The following is an 11,488-nucleotide window of genomic DNA, read 5'->3' as shown; positions in this document are numbered from 1 at the left end:
CTCAAACAACAAAACCCTAATAGCTAGCAATGAGCATAGTGAAGACTTTGGTGGCTGAAAACCCACTTGTTATATTCAGCAAAACATCGTGTTCCATAAGCCACTCCATTAAGACACTGATACGAAACTTTGGTGCCAACCCAACTGTATACGAGCTCGATGAAATATCGGATGGGGAACAGGTGGAAGGGGAGTTATTGGAATTAGGGTATAGTCCAAGTGTACCAGTTGTTTACATAGGGAAGAAGCTGGTTGGTGGTGCTAATGAGGTGATGAGTCTTAATGTTAGAAGCAAGCTCAAAGCATTGCTTATTGAGGCTAATGCCATATGGGTCTAATTAAGATTCAGCCAAAAGAAGTGAGTGCTTAATCGTTTTGATCGGATATATGTAGTACAATATGATCGAGCTAGCTAGGCACACCATGCCATCGTGTACTACGATGGAATGGCTGTGCCTTTTAAGTTTCGCCTTCTGTTTTCTTATTTTCTTTGGGATCGATATTTGAATAATACAGATTTATCCCAAGTTTCTACTCTTTATAGTATATATTATATAGATGTTATATGGATTAGTTTAAAGAGTCGAGATGATTTGACTTTTTATCTCATGGCTAATTGATATAAATAATCACAATCTTTTATCTACTCTAGTGAATATCTGACTTTGTAAATATTTCGATTGTTTGAGGATCTACAGGGTTAATTAATCATAATAAATGAACTCTCATTATTTCCATAAATATGTGTGTGTGTGTGTATATATATATACATATGTGTATAGGGAGCTTCAAATACAAACCCTCTAATTAATACAAATCAATCTCAAGTGTTCATCTAGTCTAATAAATATTTGACATCGTAAAAATCCCGATTATTTCATGATCTAAAACGTTAATAATAATGAATGAATTGAACTTTCATCATTAATTTCCATAAATATGTATGTATGTGTGTGTGGATGTATGTGTGTGTGTGTGTGTGTATATATATATATATGAGCAATCTTCAGTACCAATAAACCTATATATGGAGGAAGTTTCAAATACAAATTAATTCTCCAATTAAAACAAATCGATCCCAACCCTCCATCTAGTCTAATGAATATCTCGATTGTTTCCTAATCTAAGACATTAATTAATCATAATGAATAAACCCTCATTATTTCCATAAAGATGTATATATGTGTATGTATATACAAACCAATCTCAACCGTCCATCTAGTCTAATGAAAATTTCACTTCATAAATATCTCGACTGTTTCGTGATCTAAAGCGTTAATTATAATGATGAACTCTCATCATTTTCATAAATATGTACATATGTGTGTGTGTGTGTGTGTGTGTATGTATGAAAGCAATCTTGAGTACTAGTAAACCTATATATAGGAATTTTCAAATACACATTAACCTTCTAATTAATAAACCAATATCAATTGTACGTTTATCTAGTCTAATGAATAAACTTCGTAAATATTTCAATTGTTTTATGATCTAAAGCGTTCATCATAATGAATGAACTCTCATTATCTCCATAAATATGTATATATAGGGTCATATTTAAGGGAAAACCACGAAAAAAATGAAAAACTGCGGAATACCCTTGTAACCGTTCATCTAGCTGATATGCACATGCGAATATAAATAATGTATAAGCAATTTGGTCGGTATGCATATATGCATAACATGCGATAGTGCATAAAAACAAGAAACAACTCCATTTACTTGTATACATATATGTAGACCATTTAGATGAATGATTATCAGGGTATTCCTCAATTTTTCATTTTTGGGGGTTTTCCCCAGAATCTCCCTATATATAGGGAAGGGTACAAATGAGAACACCATTTTATTATAGTTAATGACATATGATACTATACTTCATCACATATGATATACATGTAATACTAAACTAAAGATGTGGACAACCCTTGACGCGACCTAGGTTGTGGGCCAAGTCATCCGCACACTACTTGGACCCATAACATGTTTGATACAAGTGATAAGGGAGTTCTTGATATGATATTATAATCCATCATATGCGATCCTAAATCAGAGACGCATACAACCTTTCATGCGACCTAGATTGCGGGCCAAGTCATCCGCACACCACCAAGTCCCCTCACATATATTATCATATGTGATTAGGGTGTTCTCACGTTTTCGTAAAACGAAGGTGTTCTTGTTTGAACCTCGACCGACCTATATATATATATATATATATATATATTGTTTTCACACACACACATATATATACATGAAAACAATATTGAGTACTAATGAACCTTTTTACTGGTTAGTTGTGGACAAGTGATGAAAGTTTTCACCAAAAACGATCTTAAAAAGTGATTGATAGAAAAATATCAATTCATTCAGAACTGGTTGGGAATAACTCAAATTTCATGAACTCCAATTTTTTATAAACATATAGTTAGACTATCTAATAAAGTACTATCAGAATATGATCAATTAATGAATCCGGATAAAATAACAGAATAACGATCAAGACAATATATATGCATAAACGTCAATTAATTACTATGCTAATATGCAAGACTCGATTGCTATCACTTTTGATTCTATATGCTACACCGACGTTGAATAGTGTATACGGTCCAAAGTCAAACAAAATAATGAAATATATTTGCAACAGAGAGAGACTAGGTGATATCAAACCGGCAACCAATACACAAATAAAAGTAGGATCAACCACAAGGGTGATGCCTGATTGGTTTGAGTTTGGCTCTAAAGGTCAAAAGTACCAGGAGGTCTCAGGTTCAAATCCAAGAAGGAATAAAAATCCCCTTGTGGCCACGAAGGTTCAAATGCGGTGACTCCGGGCTATCTGCAAAGCAAGTGATCGCCCTGGAACTAGTCGGCTCGCATAGAGGGTTGGATATCTAAGTTAATAAAATAAAAAAAAGGTAGGATCGCGGTAAAGCAAACATTAATGACAACTGGATATTATACAAATAATTAAACGAGAGAACAAACCGACCAATGCACATTAAATTTACCGTGTTCCACCACAAACATGGTGATGTAAATTCACAAGGAAGAGGAGGAAGCTTTTATTGATTAAGAATACTGAAAACCGAAGAGAAGTTACAAATTGAAATCACAAATTGAGATTAACCTCTCAACAATAATTCTCAGTAATTTTGGTTTTTACCTCTCATAATCAGTACAATTCTTTTGTGTAAATCCCTTTGCAACTAGTCTTACTTTGTCCGTTTTTACATCTTTAACCTTGAACACCGGCTATCATAACATATAATTTACATTTTAAGTCTTATCAGCTAGATTGTCCAACTTCATTCTAACAACTAACTTATAACACTTTTATATAAGACACACAACTGTTAGTTATATATATATATATATATATATAGTGAGAGAGAGAGAGAGAGAGACTTGAGATCATAGGAGACCAAGGGTTTTTGTGAGACCCGTAAGACCAATTCTCAACCCTTTGATTATATCTACAATCTGAACATTCATAATCACAAAACTGCCACGAGACTTCTCAGTAATCACAAAATTTCCACCGTACAACTTTAGACCCTTAGATCATTAGTTTATAAAGTTGATCAATGAACATAAATTGGTCTTACGGGTCTCACGAAAAACTCTTGTTCTCACGTGAACCCAACCTTATATATATATATATATATATATATATATATATATTATAGTGACATTTTTGCTGCAAAGATGTCACTATTTCTATTTCCTCACACATGATTCTCACTCTATCTTGCAAAAATATAGATAAAATCCTACTTATATATTTGCAGGAAAAGAAAGAAGTAAATCATCATATAACAGTTAAACCATATTAACGAATAATTGTTATAGTTATCAAAAAACAAATGCCTACCGGTAATTTGTAAGCCAAATTTAACAAAAATCAAGGACTCAAGTTGGTGAGAAATGTGCATGAGTTTAATTTGCAGTTTGCAGTATATAAATATTATATACTTCAAAATAACGATGTATTTGTCTATTTAGCAATAATCTTAACCATATGCTTAAAATATATATATATATATATATATATATATATATATATATAGTTGGGTTCACGTGTGAGACCAATGGTTTTTCGTGAGACCCGTAAGACCAATTTATGTTCATTGATCAACTTTATAAGCATATGATCTAATGGTTTAAAGTTGCACGGTGGTAATTTTGTAATTATTGAGAAGTCTCGTGGCGTTTATGAATGTTCAGATCTGACGATTGTAGATCTAATCCAAGGGCTGAGAATTGGTCTTACGGGTCTCATGAAAAAACTATTGGTCTCACATGATCCCAAGTCTATATATATATATATATATATATATATATATATAGGGGCTTAATCAAATGAGAACTGAGTGTATATATATATATATATACACACACACACACACACATAGAGGAGCGTTTAAATAAAAACCACTCAATTTGTACAAACCGTGAAAAACACATTCAACCAATCATAATTTTTCGTTTTGTTCATTTTTTTTGTAATTATGAGAGGTTGATTAACCATTTTTATTGTGGAGGGTGTTAATCATGGATATTATCATCTTCATTATTTTAATTTTAGAGAAATACATGAAACAGTTCATTAAAATTTCATTAAATATTATATGAAACAATTTCATAACTATATATGAAACAAATTCATCAAAAAAAGTATTATATGAAACAATTTCATGAAAAAATTTCGTAAGATTAAACAATAAAATCGACGTATGAGGGTGGTTTGTACGGTTTGTACAAATGAGGGTGGTTTTCATTTGATCGCTCCTCTACACACACACACACACACACACATATATATATATATATAGAGAGAGAGAGAGAGAGAGAGAGAGAAGCGGGTTCAAAAGAGAACGGTATCTATTTAAGAGAATAAGAAAATGGTTGAATCATATGTGATTGTATATTAACATCACGTACAAAATCACATGCGATTCACACAACTTTGCCCCGCGACCTGAAGAAAAAACCAAATTCGCCCATGCATCTTTTTCCCCCGATAATATAAAATCTGATATGATTTTGCACGTGATTTGTCCGTTTCTGTATTCTCTTTTGTTTGATTCTCCCTCTATATATAAAGGAGTCCAGTTCCATTGAGAAGTAGAGTTAAAATGAGAAGCATAAGAAATGACATCCACCATTGGATACAAATTAGAACGAGATGCTACTAATCAATCCCAGTATCAGTCATAATTCATGAGTGAGTTTGAGATTAAATGTACACATCATTTCTTACGTTTCTCATCTTAACTCTTCTTCTCACAATGATCATTCATATATATATATATATATATATATATATAATTTTGAAAAAAACTGAGTGCCTTTATCTACCAAACATATAAATGCCGTACAACTAAAAGATATGTTCTGCTACAGTTAAATAAGGGAGTCCGTACACCAAAGGAATTTGGGAACACGACTAGAAATGTGGATGATAACTAGAATCCATTATCTCAGCATCTTCAACCACTTGCTCTATTATTTGATGCTCCATCTGTAATTATAATTTCACCCTTTCATTTTCATTTCATACAAACTTTTATAATATATTTTAACTTATAATTAAATACTATTTAATTATATAAAAATTCACAAAAAAGTCCAACCACGAACCCTGATTCAACCCAGTGAGCCCGGACCTCGGTTCATGCTAGGCCCTAAAGCCTGATCAAGCCGAAAAATCAGTGGCAGTCACACCACTGCAAAAAAACTCGGTCTAAAAAAGATTGAAAAAGTCCGGTTAAATCCAAAAAGTTCGATCACGCCAATTTTCAACCATACAGTCTAGCCGAGCCTAGCCTGACCGGGGTCATAAAAATTCCAGGCTTTTTTTTATTAACCAGGATATCCAACCCGCTATGCGAGCCGACTAATTCCAGGACGACCACACCTGCTTTGCAGATAACCCGGAGTCACCGCATTTGAACCTCTGTGGCCACAAGAGGATTTTTATTCCTCCTTGGATTTGAACCCATAACCTCCTGATAGTTTTGATCTTTGAAGCCAATCTCAAACCAATCAAGCATCCCTTAATTGATTCCAGACTTTTTGTTGGTCAATGAAATGGGTTTGGAAGACCCATGTGTTTTTTTAGTATATTTTTTATAATAGTTTTTTAATAAATAAATTTGAATCAAAATCTTGCATGCAAAGAATAATTATATGACCACCAAGAAGGGTTATATATGAAAAGATGGACCAAATGTTAGCTTCTAAGGAAGAGGCAAAAAGAATAACATAGAAACTACCCATTGATGACCATGAAGAGTCATTTATAAATGTAAATTGTAAATGTAACACAAGTCTCGGGTTGAATCCCGACCCTCCCTCTCCACTGGTATCAGCCGCTGAGTGAGCTAAAAAACGTCTCATCGCATTGGTGTTCTTGAAAGAGGGTTCCGTGTGAGTCCGGTTGAGATTACTGATAATCAACTTTTTGCCCAAATAAATGTGAATCATATACATACAAGGACAGATCTTGATATAATAATCACTACAAGAAAATTTGTCAGATTGTCGAGTTTTGTCTAACAAATTATTGTAATGCATTTGTACAAGAGGCGTATGTTTTTGTTTTATGAACTTCAAAGTTTCATTAATTATTATATTAGAACAATTATAAACAGTTTAACAAGTCAATTTTATTGTAATGCATATAAAATATTTTATCATAATAAGCAGCTCTTAAAAATGGCATGACACAGTACAAAATGATACGAGACGGTATAAAATCGTATGAGCTTAAAACAGTTTAGTAAAGAAACGCTAATCATCGATAGAGATGGAAGTTTTACTAATGGGAACTGGGGTTTTGTTTTGGCAGGTAACCGGACAGGGAGGGGGGGTTATATTCATACCCAAAGTGAGGTCAGGGATGACACTACTTGCTCCTAATCCAACCCTGATTAAACTTCTATTTTGTTAAATATGTGTGTGTATATATAGAGAGAGAGAGAGACGAATGATTGTATGAGAAAAAAAAGTTAAAGTGAGAAGCGTAAGAAATAGTTTCGACCCTTGATCGTTTTTAATCTCCATGCCCACCCATGAATAACGCTTCTCTCAAGAATTGATTCAGTGCATCTCATTAGTGTTGATCTTCAATTATGATTGATCCAAGGGTGAAGATTTCTTCTTACACTTCTTACTGTAACTTTCCTTCTCACCGAAACCCAACCATATATATATATATATATATACATGTGTGTGCACAAGCTTGAGTTCCGATGAGAATAAGAGTTCTGGTGAGAAAGAAAAGAAAAGATTTTCACCCTTAGATCAATCATAATTGAAGAGTTTCACTAAATCAACACTAATAAGAAGCATCAGATCAATTTTCTTCTTAAGCGCAATTCATGGGTTGATTTAAGATTAAATTTAATCAATGGTCCAAATCTCTTCTTATACTTCTTACTTTAACTTTTATTCTCACATGATCCTTTGTCTATGTATATATCTTGATAAATGTATAAAAATATATTTGATTTTCAATATTAACAAGTAATTTAGCGATGACTGAATGTAATTTTTATTTTGAAATACAATGTTTTTTTATTGTATACTAAATGGACATCTCAATCCGTCACGGATTCCTTCCTCTGAACCTGTCGAGATTAATTGGGGTTGGATTAGAGACGGGAAATGCATTATGCACCCTGTTTCCATCCCTGATCATCAATTTCTCTACAAAAAATCGATAATAATGTTATATTTATGATTCAATACATTTCAATCATCTCAAGACCCTTGGAATAGTTTCCTTTTATGATGTGTTTTCAGTATTATTAACAAAAAATGTCATAATTTATGACCTCCAAATATTTATGTTTCTTGATTAAGGTTCTAAATGAGATGAGACGTAACATGATAGCATGGTCAAGTCTCAAGTCTTACGTTTCACAATGAGAACACAGGGCTTTTTAAGGCATGATAGAAGAAGACAAATTTCTGTCATATTATACACACACACACACACACACACACACGGGGACAATCATTTACAAACTCAATAAATTGTACAACTTACAAAACAAATTTTCATGTGTATAAATTAATAAAACCGTGAATGATTTAATTAGGTAAATTTAAGCTACAGAAACATTTGTTTGTAACGAAATTTCAATCCAACTTTATCTATTTGTTAYRTAAACATTAAAGGTTAATGACGTATCCCTGCCTTTTAATGATCCTATACCCATCATGGAGCAGGTAAATCACATTATTATATGGACGAGATGATCGATGTCTAAAGTCGAATCCCAAATATCTCACTCATCCTACAAAWAACGTCCATCTTTTTACAGTCTTAAGCTAAAATCACCAATACTTGTAAATAACAAATTCGTATTCTTTTCGAATCCAAAAAAGACAAAATAGAAAACAAGATAAGTATCATATATAGATTACACCTCAACTTTATATTCCATATATGGAAATATAGATATGTGGATAAGGCATCTAAAGATTGTCAAAGAGAGGCTCCCCACTCAAGATCCTCCTCAAAGCTAAAGTTCTCAATAATAGGCCAAAATGAACTAATGCTAATGATAAGTATTTATTGATGGAAAAAATAAACCACAAGGGTGGTATCTGATTGGTTTGAGCTTGACTTCAAAGGTCAAAAGTATCAGGAGGTCTCAGGTTCAAATCCAAGGAGGAATAAAAATCCCCTTGTGGCCATGGAGGTTCAAATGTTGTGACTCCGGGTTATCTGCAAAGCAGGTGGTCGCCCTGAGATTAGTCGGCTCGCATAGCTGGTTGAATATCCAGGTTAATAAAAAAATATATCAAGTTATGTTATATTATTTTTCTTGACTACTTGGATCCAAATTATTAGATATCATATAGGTTAAAAACTCGTTTATCATATGAAATTGTTACATAACAGAATGAATTGAACATTTGTTACGTTAAATGCACACAAAAATTCTATCATTATACTGAGCAAGCAGTAGGAACTAACATAACTTTGTTACTTTTGACGCATTTTGCCTGGTAATAAACAAAAGAATGCATAATGTGTGTCAGGATCACGACCATTTTGGTCGTGGCATACATTCGAAAGCATCTTAGGTCCACCAACCATACTTTTCCCATAATGTAAACCAAATGAGCATCGTATATCCCACCTGGATGTGAGATCTTGGGGATAAGATGCACGCAGACGGCTTACTTGAGCTCTGCCGTAAAGAGTAGAGAGACTATTTCCCTGAATACATCAACTAATGCAAAGTGCGTGAAAGGTAGAAATACATAAATGCTAAAACAATTTCCTGACTATTTCATAATGTGCAGAAGTAGAACCTAATTGATCAAATGATTGTCCTAATTACACCATATTTTGCAGATAAAAACTATAACGCCCCAAACTCAAAGCACCAGACTAGTTCAATAACTTCATATTCAACTTAAAAGCATGGTGAAAGTTATTGGTAACCCATAACTTTGAGCTTATAAGGAGCTCACAAATCGATATGAGATGGGTTGTTAGAAAAACGCTCATAAACAACAAAGCACATGTAAAAACGAATGAAATCATCGGCTAGTAACAAAAACTAACAGCATCTAAAACACACCAGAAAGCAAGATAAAAGCATATTCACATTGTGTACATCAACACTATTCAAATATTCAGATTTGTGAAGTGATGTTGGATGAGAAAAAAGTTATGATCAAAAGTAATCCATTCCATTTCATTGATATCCTAAAGAATGAATTCCACCATCACATAAAAACTAAGTATAAATAAACCTTAAGAGAGCTCAAAATTTAAGCAACCCAACCTTCAGAACTCCTAAAACCATATCTTACATATAAAGATGACCACAGTGATGAGTCTGTTATCCGAGAATCCAGTTGTGATCTTCAGCAAAACAACGTGTTGTATAAGCCACTCGATCATAGCGCTCATAAGAAAATTTGGGGCCAACCCAACTATTTATGAGCTTGACGAGCTTCCTAATGGACAAGTAATAGAGCGGGAATTAATGGGGTTCGGATGCAGCCCGAGTGTCCCAGCTGTGTTTGTAGGGAAGAAGTTCGTTGGAGGTGCTAATGAGATAATTAGTATCAATTTGGAAAGCAAGCTTAAACCACTACTCATCAAGGCCAACGCTATATGGATGTAACCTTGAGGGTCAACTCAACTGGCAAATAAAGGCTAGCCCTAGGTCCCCTCCCATAAGTCACCAGTTCGAGTCTCCGAGTCTCCTCAGGGCTACTGAGGATTAAGATTTTATTATCAGGGCCTATGGGATTAGTTGAGGTGCACACAAGTTGGCTTGAACACCCACAGTTACAAAAAAAAAAAAAAAAAAAAAAAAAAACCCAACAGCGCATGATATCCCATATGACGTTCATAGGAGCATCAGATTTCAACCTTCATCAAAGATAAGGAGGATGTGTGAGTTTATTTGTTCTATTTGCCGTAAAAAAAAAAAAAAAAAAAAAAAAAAAAAAAAAAACGTTTATGTGTACGTACTACGTAGGATGTAGTAGAAGCAAGGTTAACAATATATCAACTATATAGGTGTACCTCATCTATCACTGAAATGTCTTCTTATGTCTGTTATTTTACATAGGGTTCGCTTTGATAATAATCTAAAGTTCCAAAAGCAGTTCTTTGCTCATGAGTCACATATTCGGGTTACTTCAAACCTATGCTGTTATATCGGTCAGAATACGAAATATCGGTCAGGACCGATATTCGATATATCGGTGATATATCGGAAATATCGGTTAACATAATATTTCTTAGAATTATATATATATAATATGCATTAATTAGAGTTTAGAAATATAGTTTCAAAATTAAAACATCACATCATYTAAAGTGTTCAAAAACAAGCTAATCGCAAGCAATAGGTTCGGCATCCGAGTCAACACCATCCAATACATTCACTTCTTCGTTTAGGTTAGCGAGAAAAGAGAGAGACCGAGAGAGAAAAGCGAGAGAGAAAAGAGAGAGACTGAGAGAAGAAGTCTGAACTAAGTTTAGATTTAGATTTAGACCTAATTTACCAAGCAGCCCAAAAAATAAGGCCCATGGAATAAAAAAAAACCCAAATTTTAACCCTTGTAAAAATCGGAATATCGGACCGATTTTTCACTAAAATATCGCTCAAAATATCGCCAAATATCGCCAAATATCGCCAAATATCGCCGATAATATCGTTGGCGATATTTTGGCCGATTTTTCATGACCGATTTTTTTTTTCCGAGCGATATCCGATATATCGCCGATATATCGGCGATATATCGCGATTTTGACAACATAGCTTCAAACTGATGGGTAAAGTGGTTTCTTTAGTAATGAAAACACGAGCAATTRCATGAATGTTATGCACCAAGTGATAAGCAGAATGGGGCATACGAGTAGTAAAGAAAATCTTGGGAGAGATCTTAGAAGATTTGCAATGCACACGTACCCTATTAACTAAACCAAGTCAAGTAGACA

The 11,488-nt window shown here is 33.7% G+C and overlaps 2 protein-coding genes and 1 long non-coding RNA gene across 3 annotated transcripts; 2 read left to right on the top strand and 1 right to left on the bottom strand.

Annotated features, from left to right (window-relative positions):
- Positions 1 to 527, top strand: LOC112526716 (monothiol glutaredoxin-S1-like). The gene has a single exon (XM_025137108.1). It carries the CDS (start codon positions 30 to 32, stop codon positions 336 to 338), a length of 309 nt encoding a protein of 102 aa, XP_024992876.1. The 5' UTR covers positions 1 to 29; the 3' UTR covers positions 339 to 527.
- Positions 528 to 9,808: 9,281 nt separating this feature from the next.
- On the top strand, positions 9,809 to 10,350 carry LOC112526712 (monothiol glutaredoxin-S1-like). Its single transcript, XM_025137104.1, has one exon. The coding sequence runs from the start codon at positions 9,852 to 9,854 to the stop codon at positions 10,158 to 10,160; it is 309 nt and encodes a 102-aa protein (XP_024992872.1). The 5' UTR covers positions 9,809 to 9,851; the 3' UTR covers positions 10,161 to 10,350.
- A 121-nt stretch (positions 10,351 to 10,471) lies between these two features.
- Positions 10,472 to 11,360, bottom strand: LOC112526713. The gene is made up of 2 exons (XR_003070638.1): positions 11,318 to 11,360; positions 10,472 to 10,689 (listed from the first exon to the last, which is right to left on the bottom strand). It is a non-coding gene; the product is annotated as an uncharacterized LOC112526713 (long non-coding RNA).
- Between the last annotated feature and the right edge of the window lie 128 nt (positions 11,361 to 11,488).

Source organism: Cynara cardunculus (assembly GCF_001531365.2).
Source record: "Cynara cardunculus var. scolymus isolate 2C chromosome LG 14, CcrdV1, whole genome shotgun sequence".
In the NCBI taxonomy this organism is placed as follows: Eukaryota; Viridiplantae; Streptophyta; class Magnoliopsida; order Asterales; family Asteraceae; genus Cynara; species Cynara cardunculus.
This window is presented reverse-complemented; position numbering and strand designations above follow the sequence as displayed.